At 33.4% G+C, this 20,902-nt stretch overlaps 1 protein-coding gene across 1 annotated transcript in view; it reads right to left on the reverse strand.

Annotated features, from left to right (window-relative positions):
* Positions 1-324: 324 nt before the first annotated feature.
* The window catches only part of LOC132747333 (von Willebrand factor D and EGF domain-containing protein-like), a 38,339-nt gene continuing 17,761 nt past the window's right edge, over positions 325-20,902 (reverse strand). Inside the window, exons 7-17 of the mRNA XM_060736683.1 lie at positions 20,087-20,302; positions 19,101-19,265; positions 13,819-13,901; positions 13,177-13,258; positions 11,344-11,526; positions 7,769-8,013; positions 7,177-7,483; positions 6,427-6,582; positions 2,150-2,324; positions 1,714-1,901; positions 325-663 (exon numbers count right to left, since the gene is read on the reverse strand). Of these exons, the coding sequence (XP_060592666.1) occupies positions 325-663; positions 1,714-1,901; positions 2,150-2,324; positions 6,427-6,582; positions 7,177-7,483; positions 7,769-8,013; positions 11,344-11,526; positions 13,177-13,258; positions 13,819-13,901; positions 19,101-19,265; positions 20,087-20,302 (2,139 nt within the window). The remainder of the gene's footprint in view (positions 664-1,713; positions 1,902-2,149; positions 2,325-6,426; positions 6,583-7,176; positions 7,484-7,768; positions 8,014-11,343; positions 11,527-13,176; positions 13,259-13,818; positions 13,902-19,100; positions 19,266-20,086; positions 20,303-20,902) is intronic.

Genomic DNA, 20,902 nt, shown 5'->3' on the forward strand with positions numbered 1-20,902 from the left:
AAGTAAGTCTACAAAAAACTTTATCTTCTTCATAAAGATTATAATAATTTAAAATCTTATTATATTTATTACTAACCTGACCAATTATACGGATCAACCAATGACTGACAAGCTAAACATTTAGCAGTAGACATTTTGTTCTCTGGTACACAAACGCCATCGATAAAACAGAAATTAGGCTTAAATGAAAAAGTGCTGTTATTCGTATTTTAAAAAAGGCAAAATGAACAAATAAAGTAAACAGTGATCTCTATTATCATTTCCATGTCCGGTTCCTTGCTTTAATATGTACCTATATATTTGATAAAACTTTGATCGTTTTTGTTAATGAGTCTGTAATAAAAAGCTATTGTAGTAGAATTTCCAACAGTGAAACGCTGGTACAGCGAGTTGTAGTAAAAGAAAAAGTCTTACCTTTATGTGGAAGAATGGGAAGAAAGAGGTAATCTTTGCATCTTGACAAGTTGAGTCGAACACGTAAACGGTTTTATTATTTCCGTATGTAATGCCATTGTTGCTGATTGAAAAATCGTACTTTGTAACAAATACACCTTTAGTTCTAATCGACTTGTCTTGAATGCAGCACACTCCAGTAAATATATCCTCATAACCACCTGAAAAGGTGTGCGTCGAAATGAACTGCCTTTCACCATTGAACGTGATCTGTCACAATATAAAAAGTAAACAGGAAAAATGTTCAGCATGTATTGTACGAAAACAAAAAAAGAAATGTATTGTAAGAAGCCTCTTTACGTACAAAAATTAATCATGGTCAATTTGGAGACCACGTTTTCATACTTAAGAAATAACATCGGTATCAGCGGTGTTTATCGGCTGTCTATCGTATTTGTCGTTTTGATGCGATTAAATTAACCGCCCAGGCCGTTAAATAAACGACAAACACCGCACAGACTGATACTTGTGGATTATTACAAGATAAAATGAAGGCTTAATTCCATTTAATTTAGTTCCGCCCATTGTTTTCTCGTTTAGGGCACACGTATTTTTCAATGGGGGGCCATACGCCGCTTTTCATGGAATGACACTACTGTGTCACATTGAAGGTTCCATGATAACCGCCGTATGAACACATCTGCGGATGTTTCTAAATCCAAAATTTTACTATTTCATGTTTACATGTTGAATTCTGCTTAAGCCGGTGCTAGGGTCGTGGACGGTAACTTGCACTTTCCAGTACCGTCCATGAACAGGCTCAATCAAACAGAGCCTGCAACATTTTCAATTTTGCCGTGTTGGGCTTTCTTTAGGGATCTGTATTTATCTATTTTATCCAAAACATATTTTCTTCAAGCGGATGTTATTTCCGTCTTCGACTTTTGTATAGCGTTATTCTATTTGGCACCCTACTGCCGCTCCGCAGAACATATACATAAAAAAGAACAGCTCCATACACATTCAGTCCTTCATCAGTGTGAATTGGTAGTATAACACCGTTTACGTCTTCTTTGTGTACAGTGACAAAATCACGACATATGTTAGAATAATGAATTATTCAATTTATTACCCAACTGATTAATTAATTATGGGTGATTATTTTAATGTTAATTGTACTGGAATGATATTTTAACTTAATGTATCAATTGCAGATAGGTTATCTCTTCCTGACACATATGACTGTTAGTTTTCATATAACAGCACAATTTGAGACAAAACCTAAACTATTTACCTCAAATATAAATTCCCTATATGTACCTTGGAAATATTGGCCTGGCATATAAAACCCTCCAGAATATTTGAAGATCTGACATGGAAACATAAGCATTCGTCACCATCAGCTAGGTCACATTCTCCGCCACCTTCTATGTCGTCAATTATCAAAGGATCTCTTTCATCTATATCACATTCTGGTCCGTGAAAAAACTCAACACAATCACAATCACCTGTAATATACGTCTGCAATTCATTAAAAAACACAAAATAGTAAAAAATTTACCCATTCTGACAAAAAGCCAGTGATTTCCAATATTTTCAATAATAAATGATTATTATAAATTCCTTCAAACGTTATAAGCTTTATCAGGTACATTTTTGTCAACTACAGCAAGCACGCACGCACTAACATACACATACACACTCTGCATTCACACATTAAGTGTTGCACATGAACATTTATGGGTATATTACTTACTGGTATCTGTGCAAACGCCATTGTTGCTACAATTTCCTGGGCAGGTATTTTTATAAAATTTAACAACCTTTTCAGAGTTTTTTTCAGCGTATGCAGGGTCACGTTCTATGACGTTTTTCACAATGTTATTAATAGATTCTACATGCGCCAAAGCCCATGATGTATCGTTTCCAACCTGAAACAAAAAGTTGGTCAAAAAATGAAATATTAAAAGGTATTATGTAATTACCTTTTCTAAAAATGGAATGATATCCTGTGACGTCAATGCTATCTTCATCTTCAACTAAATAATTATATTAGATATCAACAGAGCTTCCAATTACAAGCGTGCCTTAACACTTAAGCAAGAAGCGCCGCAATGCGACCAAGTTTTGATGTGACCGCAATAAATAGCTCAAAGTGCACTGAATTTATTGAGTAGAAGCTGAAAATTCAATTGCAAGCAAATGGCCTTCACCTTGTTCCAATATATCTAAGTGGCAATCCAAAGCTGTCACACAGCAAGTTTGGTGTCAAAAGGTCAAAGCAAACTCAAGTTATCACGTGCAATTGAATACATTAACCTTAATCACAAACAACTGGGTAGCAATCAAGTTTGGTGTCAATAGGCCAAAGCAAACTCAAATTAATGAGCAGAAAACAAACATCTGAGTAGCAATCCCAAGCTAGCTGCCTCTTGATATAAGCTATCCATACACAAACATGGGTGTCAATAGGCCAAAGCAAACTCAAGTAATTGAGCTAAAACTTAATTTCTATTTTTAGTAACAGTGACCTTGACCTTGATCACAGACACCTTAAAGCAATCCCAAGCTTCATCATGATATAAGCTACCTATACACCAAGTTTGGTGCCAATAGGCTAAAACAGACTCCAGTTATTGACCAGAAACTGAATTTCTATTTTAGTAACAGTGACCTTGACCTTGATCTCAGACACCTGGGTAGCAATCCCAAGCTGCCTTTGGATAAAAGCTATCCGTACACTAAGTTTGGTGTTAATAGGCCATAGCAAACTCAAGTTATTGAGCAGAAACTGAGTTTCTATTTTAGTAATAGTGACATTGACCTTGATCACAGACACCTGGGTAGCAATTCAAAGCTGCCTCTGGATATAAGCTATCCATACACCAAGTTTGGTGTCAATAGGCTGAAACAAACTTAAGTTATTTAGCAGAAACTTAATTTCTATTTTAGTTCCAGTGACATTGACCTTAATCACAGACAGCTGCCTGCCTCTTGACATAACTAACCAAGTTTGGTGCCAATAAGCTAAAGCAAACTAAAGTTATTAGCGAAAATTGAATTTCTAGTTTTAGTAACGGTGACCTTGACCTTGATCACAGACACCTGGGTAGCAATCCCAAGCAATCCCACGCTGGCTCTTGATATTAGTTATCCATACACTAAGTTTGGTGTCAATAAGCAAAAGCAAACTCAAGTTATTGAGTGAAAACCGAATTTCTATTTTTAGTAACAGTGACCTTGACCTTGATCACAGACACCTGGGTAGCTATCTCAAGCTGACCTTTACCTTGATCACAGACACCTGGGTAGCAATCCCAAGCTGCCTCTTGATATAAGCTACCTACATACCAAGTTTTGTGTTAATTAGCCAAAGCAAACTCAAGTCATTAAGGAGAAACTGAATTTCTATTTTTTATAAAAGTGACCTTGACCTTGATCACAAACACCTGGGTAGCAATCCCAAGCTGTCCCTTGATATAAGCTATTCATACACTAAGCTTGGTGTCAATAGGCTAAAGCAAACTCGAGTTATTGAGGGTAAACTGAATTTCTATTTTAGTAACCGTGACCTTGACCTTGATCACAGACATCTGTGTAGCAATCCCATGCTCCCACTTGATATAAGCTACCTACACACCAAGTTTGGTGTCAATAGACAAAAGCAACTTAAAGTTATTGAGCGGAAACCAAAAGTTTACGCCTGCCCGCCCGCCTGCCGGCTTGGGCATTAAAATAATCCGGTTTTCGTTGAAAACCTGGTCAATAAAAGTGCTTGACAATTATATAAGAGATAACAAGAACAGGCCAATTCAGCTGAAAGATATACTGAATAATCAATCTGATAGAATTGGGATTAAGATATGAAATTTCTTTTAGAAATGTCTAAGTGAATGATTAAATATGGTTAAGAAAGTATGTTGTTCTTTAAACTAACTTTTAGATAAGTTCCTTTGAAATTATAAATATTTTGATGGTCCCTACACTTTTAAGTGAAATATTATAAATCCAAATATGTTCCGCTAATTTATTTAAACAGTTAGTGACGGACGGATGAATGATGACAGCATATGATTCGATGTCTTGTTATGAAAATGTTTTAATAACTGATTCGTCAGAAGTCAGAATCAAATAAGAAAATGTTTACACAAATACCTTTTTTGAAAGCAAAAGAACGAAACCTGAACTAAAAATGATAAGCCCAATATTTATAGTGTATAATAGATATTAAAGCAGCACACCTCCATATTTATCCTAATTTTCATGATCTTTTAAAGTATTAAAGTAAAATATTGTAAAGTAACCTAAAAGAAGCAATGTATACATTACAAACAGCACTTACAACCCATGTAGATTATCAAAATGAGATCAAAATATAAAAAAGCCGTTACAGCGTTAGTAACGCAGTAGAAATATGATTATGAATACTAAAAATTCAATCATTTATCGCACATAACAAAAAACTAAAATCTTGAATATGTTTACTTTTTTTAAAATCTCCGTACAATTTTCTTAGATTTAATTTTATTGAAATATTTAGGGTCAACTTGAGGCATTCAGTTTTAAATAAACAAAATTGTGCGATAATGTATAAAATCAAATATGTTCAAAGAAAGACAATTTAATGACGATACTGAAAAAGATACCCGCCTTAACGTAAAAATAACGAAAAAGGTACCAGCCTAAACGTAAAAAACCCACTAGATGTAAAATCAATGATGAGCGGTTTAAGGTTGTAGGTTGGTATATTCGATAATAAAAAGGAATCTTTTAACCAAGAGTGAGTTATCTATCGATAACTTGAAGGATATTAAAGACATATCAAGTGACGGATTTGTTATATCTTCTGATTACATCGATGCATTGTATCTTAGAGGAGATTTTAGATAAGGAAATAAAAATAAGAAACAGAAGGCTGAGACTGTGTATTATACCGATACATTCTTTGAACTTCGTTATTCTTTCCTTTTAATTTGTCTATTTCTAAATATTAAAATGAAATCTTTAGCGATTTCCCTAAAAGGAACCTATGCAAATGCTCGGAGGTCTGTTTGACTGAACCTGTAAATAAAGGGCGGTAGAAATGCAATCTATCAGTCATGCTAAATAGCACAAAAGAAGACTCTGTGTTCCTCAGATGTGTGTCTTGAAGGTTCCATGATAACCGCCGTATGAACACATCTGCGGATGTTCTAAATTCAAAATTTTACCATTTCATGTTTAAATGTTGAATTCTGCTTAAGCCGGTGCTCGGGGGTGTGGACGGTAGTTTGCACTTTACAGTACTGTCCATGAACAGGCTCAATCAAACCGAGCCTGCAACATTTTCAATTATGTTTTGTTGGACTTTCTTAAGGGAATCTTATTTTCTCTATTTTATTGTCTCATACTGTTTTGGTTACACTTTTGTTTGTTTGTGTCCCTTATTGTTTTCTCGTCTACGGTAAGTATCTTCCCTTTGCCCTTAGTTTTATTTCTCAAATATTCACCCCTTCCCCGAATCTCCCATCCCTTCCCCCTGTGCCCTTTGACTTTGTGGGCATATTATTCAATCATTTATTTGTTTTCTTTGAATTCCTTATCAGTTAAAAATTATTTCTTCTCATGTATCATTTAAGAGAGCTCTGCCTTGTACTCTGTCCTCCTGGGCTCCTTGCCACTGGTTCTTGTTGCGAGGTCATGTGGAGGTTGCGTTCATTGAACGCTGCCTTTTCTTATTGATTTTGTTGATCATAGTTAACATTGTTTTTTTTTTGAACGTTAAATGTTGACCTATTTAACTTGTGGTGAGTGTTATATGGTAAGTTCTATTTCAGTCAAGCTTATACGTTTCTTGAAAACATTTCGTGCTTTGGTAACTAATCAAATAGTATGTAGCTTAAAGAAACATACATTATATATCCATCAGCAAGATTAATTTTAATGACACGTAACACATACAATTTCACAAATATAATAATAGTAAAAAAAGAAAACTGGCGAAGTGAAAAAAATCATTTTATATAGGAATAACCAGGTAAATAGTTCTCTCACCATTACATCAAATGTACATTGTTTAATAACTTCATTCGGGTCTTCATTAGCACTGACTTCTGAATATTCTCGCACTGCTAAACTACCAGAAATTTTCTCTTTACACAACGTTTTAGTTGCAGTTTCTGTTATAGAGTTTTTGCTGGTGTCTTTACGCTGAAAGAAATCACAAGAAAATGAATTCCATTGTTAAAAACACTTCATAATCAATCTCTCAGAAAATAATGTTTTTATTATTCGCTCTGACAACATTTCATAAATGGACTTATAAAAAGGGTTTTGACAACATATACAAATCTTTTACTTTCAAGATAAATTTAATTTGGAGTTCAATATCATAACTTTTACCACAAATATTATGTGAAATCGGATTTATATCACATTGTTGTTGCAAATAGTCGTAATATCTATTTTTAATTCATCATTTGTTTTACACCTAAAATGAACTTGTGCACTGTCCTGTTTTTGTTTGGAATCCTCCTGGGGTCCTTGCCACTGGTTCTTGTTACTGGATCGGGTGGGGGTTTCGTTCATTGAACGCCGTCTTTCCTTGTTGAACTTGTTTATCATTATTAATGTAATTTTGCTGTGATTAATGCTTCCGAGGGATCACTTTGTTTCCAGTTATTTTTAATTGTGACAGTATAATCTTGTTGATCTTCATATAAATTTGAATAGTTAGAAGTTAAAAAATCTGAAACTTTATTAATGATAATATACTTATTTTGGACAACTACTTGAACAAATTACCTTGACCCTCATTTTCATTTTCGACGTTCTTTCCGTTGCCATTAATCTAAGTAATCTATTCAATTCTATTTCATCTTCAGAGTTGCCATGTGCACTTCTCTTTCTTCTGCTTGATACGCTACATTTTGTACCAGTTATTGATCTGCTCATTTTACAATTCAAATATTGGGTCGGATAACATGTTGCTTTTGCTACATTTTTTTGACTTGTGCATACACAAAACATCCCATTTTGATCCCTCCAACTATTCAAGGCTCTATTTCCTGTTAGAAACAAGTTGAGTGGCTTTGTTTCGTCAGAAGTTAAACTTAAATGCAAAGTACATTTCAACATATAAAATGGCATACCTCCAGTTTTTAGCAATTGTACAATCATCCATTATTGCAGTTAATTGCTTATTGTTTAACATGCTCTGTCTGCTCAGACTTTATGTAACTTCAGAATAAGGAAAGCTTTAAAAAAATTGCTAAAATAATATGTTCCATTAATCATTTTAGTCGAATCTTTCTTAAAAGATGAAAATAACTTTTTTATACCATAATCAGTAGAAAAACTTAACTAACTGAAAACTGGTTTTTGGTCATCTCTTTACCTCCAGCTTTCTGTAAAGTCAGCAAAGTGACTGTTACGATTTGCATCAGTAATTGCCGAGACAGTTCCATCTCTATGTCGAAAATCATTTGCCGGGTTATTGTCAAACTGTCCACACAATCCCTCAATGTTATACAAGTCTTTAGGTGCCATCGTTATGTCTATGTTCATTGTTCCTTCGTATCTTCCCTCGTATTCATTTTGAAAAAGTCTTATTGTTATTTTAGTTCCAATCGGTGTAAAGACCTTAAATAAAAAAGAGGGCCAAGATGGCCCTAGATCGCTTACCTGACCAATCGAACTCATTCGAAGAATTACCAAGACAAGCATTCTGACCTAGTTTCATGACAGGTGAGTCAAAAATGTGACCACTATAGTGTTAACATGGATTATCCATATTTGAGCAGTTTGACCTAGTTTTTGACCCCATGTGACCCAAATCAAACTTTCAGACCAATTTCCAGGATACTTGAATCAAAACAGTAGCCACTAGGGTGTTAACAAGATTTTTCTATTTTTAGCACCTCCTGTAACCTACTTTTTTATCCGAGATGATCCATGTTCGAATTCATCCGAACAATTACCTAGACAAGCATTCTGATCAAGTTTGATGATAATTGAGTCAAAAATGTGACCACTAGAGTGTTAACAAGGTTTTTCCATATTTGGGCGGTGTGACCTTGTTTTTAACCCAAGGTAACCCATATTTAAACTTGATCTAGAAATCACCAAAACAACTTTCAGACCAATTTACAGGATATTTGGATCGAAACATTAGTCACTAGAGTGTTAAAAAGATTTTTCTATTTCTAGCTACTGTGACCTAGTTTTTCATCCGTAATAACCCATGTTCGAACTTGACATAGAAATAATCAAAACAACTTCCAGACCAATTTACAGGATATTTGGATCGAAACATTAGCCACTAGAGTGTCCACTGAGTTTTTTTTTTGACATGACGGACTGGAAATATTTTTTTGAGATTATTACTCCATTTGATGTAGATATATACTAATAACTTATGTGCAAAATTTCAGATCATTAGCTAGCTCCATTTTTCCAGAATAATTATTAAGTGAAAAAGTGAAAAATGACCCAAAATTGAAAAGCGTTTAAACGCCTTTACTCAAATCGGACTGAGAATAGCACAAAAATATGATTTTCAATGTATTTCTTCTATGTTTGGTTATATTTTATTAATATTTATGTTTTAAGTGCTAATGTTTATCTATGTGAAAAAATAAACTTTCATGTTTTTAGGCTTATAAACCTCAGTGGAGTTCCTTTAACAAGATTTTTAGCTACTGTGACCTAGTTTTTCATTCGAGATGACCCATGTTCAAACTTATCCGAGCAATCACCTAGACAAGCATCCTGAGCAAGATTGATGATGATTGAGTTAAAAATGTGACCATTAGAGTTTTAACAAGGATTTTCAATATTTGGGCGATGTGACCTTGTTTTTAACCCAAGGTTACCCATATTCAAACTGGATCTAGAAAACATCAAAACAAACTTTCAAACCAATTTTCAGGATATTTGGATTAAAACAGCCACTAGAGTGTTAACAAGATTTTTCTATTTTTAGCTCCTGTGACCTAGTTTTTCATCCGAGATGACCCATGTTAAAACTCATCGAAGAAATTACCTAGACAAGCATCCTGACCAAAATATGATAAACAAGATCAACAAGGAAAGGCGGCGTTCAATGAACGCAACCCAAGTTTGATGATAATTGAGTCAAAAATGTGACCACTAGAGTGTTAACAAGGATTTTCTATTTTTGGCTCCTGTGATCTTGTTTTTCATCCGAATTGACCCATGTTCGAACTCATTCGAGCAATTACCTAGACAAGTATCTTGACCAAGTTTAATAATGATTGAGTCAAAAATGTGACCACTAGAGTGTTAACAAGGATTTTCTACTTTTGGCTCCTCTGTCTAAGTTTTTCATTCAAGATAACCCATGTTCAAACTCATCTTAGCTATTACCTAGATAAGCATCCTGAGAAATTTTAATGATGATTGAGGCAAAAATGTGACCGCTAGAGTGTTAACGAACACGCGTAGACGGACGATGGACATTCAACGATCCTAAAAGCTCACCCTGAGGTAGCTTAGGTGAGCTCAAAAGACATCAAATAATCTATTTATTTGTTTATTATTTTGCAAAATCGGACCATCAACAAGAATGCTATAAAAACGCAATATTCAAATAATGTATATACATTTTATAATATAATGACATATAATCAGTTCAATAAAAACAAACGCTTTTCTTTAAGCTTTCGACATTTAGTCTTCTTCAGAAAAAAATGACGTTTATAAATATAATGACAAAATATTAAAGAAGAGAATATAAATCGAATGTTCGTCTTCAATGTTTTCGAATAGCTTAAACATATTCATTGCATGTAATATATTATCAAATTACAACATGCAAATATATGATCACATTTTATATTATATATCAAAACAATTAATTGAAACATTTCACTTGTGAATATAGAATTATTATACTTTATTATATGAAGCTCGAGTTTCGAAAAACACATAACTGGATCAATTATAGAATTGTAAACTTCTGAAGCCGAGCACTTAAAATTTTATTAGAACACTACTTTTTTACACAGAAAACCCTTAATACTAACGTGTTTATAAAATAATTCTAATTCATTCATTGAAATTTGTTTGTTACAACTTATGTACTTCAAAATTTCAGAACATAAGTTGTTATTTTTTCAAATATATTTTGTTTCTAAATCAAGATCAAAGTCTTATTGGATTTATCTGTTAAGTTAACATTATGTATTCTGAAAACCATTTTGAACTATTAAGCTTGAATTTTTTTTTCATAAATCGCACAAAAGTATATATAATTTCTGCATTTAAAACAGCATCATTTTTATGACTGACCCATGTTTTAAGTACCCTTATCATCTATGTTACATTGCATTTTCAACGGGGATATAACTCGACTAAGTTTCCGTTCTGTTTGCATATTATTTCGAATGTTTCTACTTGGTCATTAAAAGGTGTTGGTATTTACAAAGTGTTTGCCTATATACTATCTTAAAGGATATAAATTAATTGAACTCTAGTGGTTTTGTTTTTGTAGTCACTGTGTCATCGGAAAGAAGAGTGGAAAGATTAGCATAGATAATAATCAGTCTCTGCTTTTCTTTGATGATTGTACTGGTCTGTAAATAACAGCCGATGTTCAGGGACTGTATTTTTCTGTTTTGTGAATGTCCAATTTTTCTTGTTAATCCAAAATTGGCTTTTCTTTTTACAGTACAGATCTCTTCTCCTTTTTGATATTATTTTCAGATACGTGCTTTATATCAATGCGTATGTGTTTAAGGCAACGTACAGCTACAATATCTTAATTTCAGTGTTATCAACATAATATTAAATAAGTGACAAAAACTTGACACACATTTTTATAAATGCAATATGTATTTTTATAATAGCAAATGTAAAATTGTAATATAAAATAGCTGCAATTTCCATATATTAGTCTTTAATATAGGAGAATCTTCATTTCCATAAAAGTGTTTATAACACAATACTTACAGTGTACGTGTAATCGTTAATCCTTATTACTTGCAAAATCCCCCCGTCTTCGCATTTTGTAAAACCTAGATAGTTGATACTGCCACATCTATTTATCATGAATACATCTTTTCCAGCTCTTATCGCAACTCCACAGGCGCATGTTGCATGCTGGTTATTACATGTCTTAGTTTGTTCTTGAACCTACCAATACAAGTTATCTCAGCCATTACTTTTAGCTGGATTAAAATCGTTTAACGTGTATATTAACCTGGCAATATTTATATATAACCTTCCATGATCAAAATATTTAACATAAAAAGAACTCGCATGTCAGTCACCAACTCACTTTTGAAAATAACTGATATGAATAGTAAACAGAAAATCGAAAGGAAGATATGAGGCATTTACGACAATAACCAGCTTTCTAATAATTAATAAACTTATTTTTACCCTAAATGATTATTTAACCTGGTATTTCAAAAAGCAGAGATGAAGAAAAAACGGTTTATTGCAATCCGCAATAGCAAACAGACATGTACATGATGTACGCAAAAGTTTAAATAAGCTCCTGATGTAACCGGTTTGCTTTTAAACAATGTTTTTCTGAAATGAATCATGATACCACTTCTTGTAGTCTTCATTTGGCAGAGTTGTCAAGAAATATTTTTAAAGACGGTTTGTTTTAAATATTAGGCTAACATCTTTGGCTTTCTCACACAGAAAAAAGAGTGTTTTCAAAGTTTTGAGATAGCCAAGCATGCATTTAGGCAGTCATTTTGGAAAACAGCTTCTTTCTTGGTTACCCCTAATTACATGTTAGTCTTTTGTGAGGCAAAAGGACTGCTTTTTCACACAGTATATCTAGGAAGAGAAGTATTGTTATCAAAGAGCTGTCAATAGGACATCAACGCTCGACTATTCTTAGTGCTTGATAGTAAAAGAGCCTTGATAATGTAAAACAAAAATAAAAAGGGCAAAATGTTTCTTTAAATCCATCTTATAGTCATAGGCTTTGGAGATAGTCCTATTATGCTCTCAAAGGAGGATATAAAATTTAAACGTTTCAAATCCAGATATCAATAGAATATGAAAATATCTGAGGTGGAATGCAAACCTAAATGTAGATTATAAGTTAAAGAAGGGGCATTATTCCGTCAAAATGCTTTTTAGAGTTACCTCCTCCTATCTACAGGTTGGGGTCATGATGGTAAACAAGTGTGCAAAGTTTCAAAGCCATATGTTAATGGACTTTGAAAATTTAGGTGTTATAAAAAATATTAACGTAAATTCTAAGTTGAATTCCCTATCCGTTACAAATTATTTCCTATTATTCAATCATTTATTTGTTTTCTTTGAATTCCTTATCAGTTACAAATGATTTATCATTTTAGTGATTAGCCCGTCCGTGCTCTACCCTGTCCTGTTTTTGTTTGGGGTCCGTATGGGCTCTTTGCCGCTGGTTCTTGTTGCTAGGTCGTGCGGGGGTTGCTTTCATTGAGCGCCACCTTTCCTTGTTGATATTGTTTATCATATTTTTTAAAAATATTTGAGGTATTACAAAAACTTTTACATAAAATCCAAGGTGAAAAAGGGGCATTTTTCTGTCAAACTACTTGAAACAGTTACCCCCTCCTGTCTATAGGCTGGGGCCATGATGATGAACAAGTGTGCAAAGTTTCAAAGCCATACGTCAATGGACTTTGAAAATATTTGAGATATTACAAAAACTTTAACATAAGTGGTTACGCCCGTACAAACGCCGACGCCGACGCTCGGGTGACTACAATAGCTCTACTTATTATTATCGAATAGTCGAGCTAAATAACATTGTTCAAGTACTAAAAGAAATACCTCGATTCCATATATCGTGTTATGATATAACATAAACACATCCGGATAAAGCTGGGCGTTTTTTCGCTGTTGTTCGTAATTTCTGTAAATAGAATAATATCTCGGAGACATATTAAATATACAAGTTAAGAACTCATAGTTAATTTTTTTTAATTATACAAAACAATTAATGACTAAGATAAATAATACAGGCTTTTAAGTACCCAATTTGCTTTTTGTGCAAAATAATAATAACAATCCGATCAGATGTTAAATACATATTTAAGAATTGGAATTTACAAACACTACTGTGTAGTAATTAAAACGCATTTTACACAGAGTGAAAAACGATTTGATGAAATACAATAAATGATCGTGATTTGTGTGAACATAGAAATATTGTTACATATCAACTGGGTGTTTAGGTCAACGTAAACATCTTACAATTAATTATGTCATATGGTAAACAAAGAGAATTTTATCATAATAAATGGCATAGTCATTTTCATGTGTTAAATGTAACTCTTTCTTGTATCATTGTTGTTTTCTTCATCTGTTTACCATTTTTTTCTTTAACACTTTTTTTTAAATTTAATTCCTTCAACACTGTATTTTAATTAAAATGAACACTACAAAATTTAAGATAGAAACGAACAAACTAACACGCCGTCTGCTGATCTCATATGTGGATCTATGTGAGAGTAACATATCTTGTTTTTGTATTCTCCATTGTCAGAAACGATAACCTAAAAAAAGATATTACGTATGAAATACGCAATTATTTCATGGTTACTGAATATAAATTTTGAATATTCAATATCCTGTTTGCTTGATTGAAAATTCCTTCGTAAAATCGAACAAAGTATGACAAAAGTTCCAACATACAAAAAACACTTATCTTATATGTGTTTAAACATTGTCTACAGTCTGTATCCCCAAATGTTTACACATACTTTTTAATCAAATTATCTAACTTAGTGTCCTTTCACTAGGCCTTTTTTAATTTCTTTTCAAAAAGACAATAATATATTTATAATCCCCCCGTTGACTTGTGTTGTAATTTGACATGGGGTACATTTCAAAATAACGGCACCCATACTGACGTCTCACAAAAAGCATGACCATCATAATAAAGTATATTATTTTCATTAACTTACAGGTCTACATTCATTTTAATTCGATAGCTCATAATTTGCAACTGGAATTGGATAAGAGAGACTACGGTTAAACATATCTTAAGAAGAGCAGTCGAGACAGTAATATGTGACTTTCCAAGGGAACTTTCAAAGGGCCTTCATCAAAAGGTCACATATGACGGGGAGATTATCTATATACAGTCGCAATTTTTTTTAAATATGAAAACCTTCAATATATCATAGTGACTTACATTCATAATTGTTTTAATTGAAAATATCTTATCAATTGTCATTAAACAGACTTAATAGGGTTGCGTTCATTGAACGCCGTCTTTCCTTGTTGATCTTGTTTATCATATTTTAAAGTAAATGAATGAAACAACATAAGATTGCCAGTATAAACAAATATATTTTGTATTAGATCTATATTTAATCATTCTGGCACATTGCATTTGATGCTAAGTCACATATTAATATCAAAAGTTTTCTCCCGGAATAAAAGGTATTCAGGCGTCAAAATTTTCCATAGAATTTATGCAGCTATAGAAATAAATGAACAAAGATACCTAAATAATCATCTATGAAAGTTAAAAATGCCCAAGTCATTATGTACAAATAACCTAAATTTGTTAACATACCGATTGCATAATGCTTAGCATGTTTGGCAGTAGGGAGTAAACGTTACGCCACTTGTGACTTGTATACATCTTAACCGTGTAACTGACAGAGTTGAAATTGAATACAGTTTGTTTGAAGAATACTGACTACTTGATAATATTTTGATAGAAAAGTCAAAGGGTCGCACAGACAGTATCGATTGTAATTTTGCAGTCCTGTTGAGTTGATCTCGTTTATCATGTATTATATTACATAAAAACTACAATCATATGATAAGAAACATGTATTAACAGATAAAATCACTCAAATAAGGACCATTGTTTCACGATTTTATATGCATTACACGGGGCCCTATTAAAATTGGCCCTGTTATTTCCTTATCAAAACTGTCAAGTGCTATAACACTCGCACCTTAGTGGATAGGAAACTTTGTTCTATGTACAAAAACAAATAAACGTATAATTGTCAAATCAAAAGTATATTTTATAATAGGAAGGCGACAATGCACCATTTTTCGTTCATAAACATTTGCATAAATTATCTGACCTTATTCCCTCGACTTGCTGACAGGTCATATAAATGCACTCCTTGTATATGCAGATGTTGGAGCACAATTAAGCGCATTATCCAAGAGCGATAAGTGATCACATGTGCCGCCTCATGAAAGTCATTGGCATGTTGCAGCTACTGTGTAGCAGGAAACACTAATTAATTAACATGGCAAAAGCCCATTTTTATTCAAAGGCGATAACACAAAATTATTCAATTGGAAAACTCATTTAATATATGGAAGTATAAGGGGGTATCTATCAATCCTGTAAAGTTTCATTAAAATTGCACTAGTAATAAAAGATAGGTAGTCCGAAACAAAACTGAACAAAAGGGCCATGATGGCCCTGAGTCGCTTACCAGAAACAACTGCTTTTCAGAGTTGGAAATTATCCATTGTCAATATTTTCTGATATTTAATTTGACCATAAAATATGATTTAACAATATTTTGAATAAATGCCATGACCTGGGGCATTTAAGCTTTAGCTTAAACGGCGCCAATCAAATTAATATGAGCAAACTTGATAAAAGACTACCTAATAATGCTACAAAGTTTGGTGATCATCTATCAATTATTTCAGTAGGAAAGGTTTTCATATTTTTCGCTTTAGTGGCCCCTAAAAAAGAGGCCAATCAAATTAATATGAGCAAACTTGATAAAAGCGTACCTAAGAATGCTACAGACAAAGTTTGGTGATCATCCATCAATTAGTTCTGTAGACAGGGAGTTTTAAAGGCATTTCTATTTTTAGCTTTAGCGGCCCCTAAAAGAAGCCAATCAAATTAATATGATCAAAATTGATAAAAGACTACACAAGAATGCTACAGACGAGATTTGGAGATAATTTATCGATTATTTCTACAGAAGAAGATGTTTAAAGGTTTTTTCTATATTTAGCTCTAGAGACCCCTAAAAGGGGCCAATCAAATTAATATGACCAATCTTGATGAAAGACTACCCAAGAATGCTACAGACAAAGTTTGGTGATCATCCATCAATTAGTTCTGTAGAAATAAATGTTTAAAGGTATTTCTATTTTTAGCTTTAGCTGCCCCTTAAAAGAGCCAATCACATTAATATGAGCAAAGTTGATATCAGACTACCCAAGAATGCTACAGACAAAGTTTGGTGATCTTCCATCCATTAGTTCTGTACAAGAATATGTCTAAAGGTTTTTCTATTTTTAGCCCTAGAGACCTCTAAAAGGAGCCAATCAAATTCATATGAGCAAATGTGATAAAAGACTACTCAAGAATGTTACAGACAAAGTTTAGTGATCATCCATCAATTAGTTCTTTAGATATAGATGTTTAAATACCAATAACATGCACAGCAAGACATACTACTGATCATTCCTGTAAAGTTATGATGAAATTGCACCATTAGTTCTGTGGAATAGTCCGGACAAGCTTCTGTTTAACAGGCAACACAAAATACACCTTTTTTCCAAGAGTCGTAACTTTGCAAATTCATTGAAGCAAAGATCCGTGTAATATGTGCAAGTTCTTGAGCTTCAAATCAATCCTGTAAAGTTTAAATGAAATTGCACTAGTCGTATAAGAAGAGGAGTCCGGACAAACTTTAACACGACATGCCCATTGGCAGAATGTCGAGCCCGCTTGTCTTAATTTAAACCTGAACGTTCATCTTCAGAACAAAGAGAAAGATTTATACATACCCGGTAGGTGAGAACTGTGCAACACATTCTCTTTATACCCAAGGCGAAATCTTGACATTCCGTCATCTTAGGTGACATGACCACAGACTCGATGTGTTCATGTGCATGTCAAGAAGTCTCACGATGAGCATATGTGCCTAAAAATTCGATTCATGTTATCTGAAAATTCCTTTATGCAGAATGAAGTTATGGCATGGACAAGTTTGAAGCACGCACGTACACGCAAACACTCAACAGCCATTTTCTATGTCGAGCTCAGCGCAAGCGAGCTTGACAAAAATCCTCTTACCACTAAGCTTAATACTTCAAAGCAAAAGCTAGATACAGTGCTGACAACCAAATTTTGATATTTCTATTTGAACTTTGACCTCTTGTGACCTTGACATTTATTTTGCGCAAGACAATTCAACTCACCATAGAGTATCTGTGCTAAGTTCATTAAAATCCATCAATGTATATAGAAAGTATACTTACAAATGAATGTTTTAATGTGTTATTTGACCTTTACGCAAGACTTTAACCTTTGCAACAGACACCTGTATTTTTCGCATGAAACTCCGCCTTATAATGGAAAACACTTGTGCGGCGTTATTTTGAAAATCGCCAAGCTCGTAGAAGTAACACTCCCGGACTCGGGTTTTGGGGCCTCAGTGCATCCTTGACCTTTGAGCGGCGGACATGGGTTTTGCGTGTGACACACCACCCCAAGATGGTGAACATTTGTATCAAACTATTTTGTAATCCTTCAAAGAATAACCAAGATATAGACAGGGAAAATCAGACGACGCACTGACTGACTGACAACGACCAAATCGTAAAAAGTGAAAAATGGCGATTTAGTCGAACACGCCATAAGCGGGCTCGACAATTTAAAAATCATCTGACCACTAAGCATAATACTTCAAAGCTTTACAGAACCAACAAACACATTTTAATATTTTTATTTGACCTTTGACCTAATGTCACTAATATTTTTTTGACCTTTGACCTATTGCGACTTTGACACCTGAATTATTTGCGCAACACACCGCCTCACTATGAAATACATTTGTACCGTGTTATATCAAAATCCTTCCATCATGTGGAAGTTACGTTTCGGAGACAGGTTTTGCGCTGACCCAAAGTGTCACCTTTGAGCGACGGACTGGGTTTGTTAGCAACACACAATCCCATCATTGTGAACATTTGTGCCAAATTACATTGTAATTCTTCAAAGAATAAGGAAGATATAGACCGGACAAAACCGGACGCACGGACGGACGAACAAACACTGAACTATACGCGAAAATTGCGACTTAGTCATTAAAGGGACATAACTCTGACAAAAATGATTGAACCTTAAAATACCGATAATATACACAACTAGTCCTAGTACTTATTATAACTGTAAAAATTGTATTAAATTGCACCTGTAGTTTTTGAGAAGTAGTCAGGACACGTTTCTGTGTATCTGGCAACACAAAAAAACACATTTTTATACAAGGATCATAACTCAACAAAACATTATTTAACCAAAAAACCCGTGCAATATGTGCAAGTACTTGGGCTACTTACAGATCAATCCTGTATAAGATGGTAAACAAGATCAACAAGGAAAGGCGGCGTTCAATGAACGCAAATTTCATTGAAATTGCATAAGTGGTTTAAGAGGAGTATTTCGGAAAAAGTTAAAAAAATAAATTCATTAAAAGACAATAATTCTTGACAAAATTATTGAAACGGAAAGTGCCGACGATATACACAACTTGACTTGGTACTGATCACTCCCGTAAAGTTTATATGAAATTGCACCAGTAGTTTCTGAAGAGTAGTCAAGAAAGTATTTTGACGGACGGACAGACAGACAACAGAGAAGTGATCCCTCTATGAAGCGGCGACACAAAAAAGAAATTTTAAACATTTAGATCTTCAGAAAATAAGTTTTGTTGAAATAATGATCTAAATTAAATTGATATAAGTACCGTAATTAGTGGAAAATTATAATTTCTCCATATGGCATGTCCCATGTTGTCAGGAAATTGTAATAACAGGTTAAATACTCGTTTATCACCATAGTTCATGTCGGTTGTTACTATAGAGAAGTCAAATACTGTATTCGGGTTCCAAGTCCATCCTTTTTTTAGCGTCTGAAGATGAAACATGAACAATTGTACTTCAATTTATGATCAGAGGCATGAAAGAAAAAAATACACAGCAAAAGGTAAGAATAACCAATTAATATCGTTACGTCAAACAATATATTTTCTTAATGGTCAAATGAAAGCATTTGTTTATCAACCTTTTGAATTTTTATAAAAATATAAAATATCATATCAATAGATTTGTTTAATTAGAAAAAAAGGTATTGTGTTCTTATTTAGTTTCTTTTCACTACATTAATATACACCTGGGAATAAATTAAGTACACCCGACATTTTGCCTTAATTTTGACATGACTACAACTGAAATATTAATTTTATTTGGGCAATGGTACGCACCACCTGCAGTCACTCTGTAACAACTGGAACAAGCTCTGCACCAAGAATGGCGAATATACATCAAAATCGAATTAGATGCCTCACTGGTTATATGAGAAGAAGGGTTGATGCCATCATCCGGGCACGTGGCAGTTACATACGTTATCAAAAATTTAGCTATGTAATTGTCAACATTTACCAAAAATATCCACCAGTAAATGTTTTGAAAAAGCTAAAAACATATTAATAAACACTTACAGTTTTGGTAAAAAAGAACACCTTTGCTTATAGTTCGATAATTTGGTAATGAGTGGACTAAACTCATAAATTTACTGGTTTATAATTACTAAATTGGTATCGCTTTTTATCAAATCACTATTTCTTACCTCAATTTAGTCGTCATCTCATGACAGTGCTTGCAGTCACAACCAATTTAAAATTTCCGGGATGTGCATAACATATTTCTATGTGTATATATACTTTATACGTACTTGTAAACCATTTGAGCATCGTTGGTTAATCGGGTTTGCTACATTAGCGACACCCGCTGTGCATTGAAATCCTTCATTTTCATAATTAAATATTTGAAAGTTTTCAATACAATCATCGCCAGGTGGTTCCTTATATCTGCATCCTATTGGCATGGTTGATGTCATTTGAAGTACTGCTGTACTCCCTTTATCAATGTATATAGTTGTACTTGGTATCTGTATCATTACACAAAATATCTTTAGGTTATTAATTCTTTGTATCGACTTTATATAAAGAAATATTTGAAATATAATAACATGTATACAAGGTTTTTAAGAGCATCACAATTATGGCAAAGTACATATCGTTCAGATTTTCTTACGTTATACCTTTTCAGGTCTCAAATGAAAAGTATATAAATCAATATTTCTATCGTACTTAGAAAGACGTACTTTTATCTCCTTAATTAATTGTTGTCGTTATTGCTTTAAATTCTTTTATTCTGTTACAATGTTATTGTTCTTGGCTACCAACCTTTCAAATTAAATAATTTCTTGAATCGAAGTGATGAAATGTTTGTCGCAGATAATTGTATCAACAGTGTGACAAGGTGCTGTGAGCATATGCATTTGGCAGAACATTCTGCTTTACGGAAATGACAGAAATAGTAGTGCGCGAGTTCAACAAGGCTTAAGCGAAAGATACATTATCAGATATAGTGTCTCTGAATGTCAATCCATCGCGTCTTTAGTCACATCATTTAAAGGATCGACTCTGTTGTCACCAATGAGTGAATTAGCTTCAAACTCATCCAGTTAAGTTCTTTTAACAATGTA

The sequence above is a fragment of the Ruditapes philippinarum genome, unplaced genomic scaffold, assembly GCF_026571515.1.
Source record: "Ruditapes philippinarum isolate M1 unplaced genomic scaffold, ASM2657151v2 ctg3156_1_1_1_1, whole genome shotgun sequence".
NCBI classification, from domain to species: domain Eukaryota; kingdom Metazoa; phylum Mollusca; class Bivalvia; order Venerida; family Veneridae; genus Ruditapes; species Ruditapes philippinarum.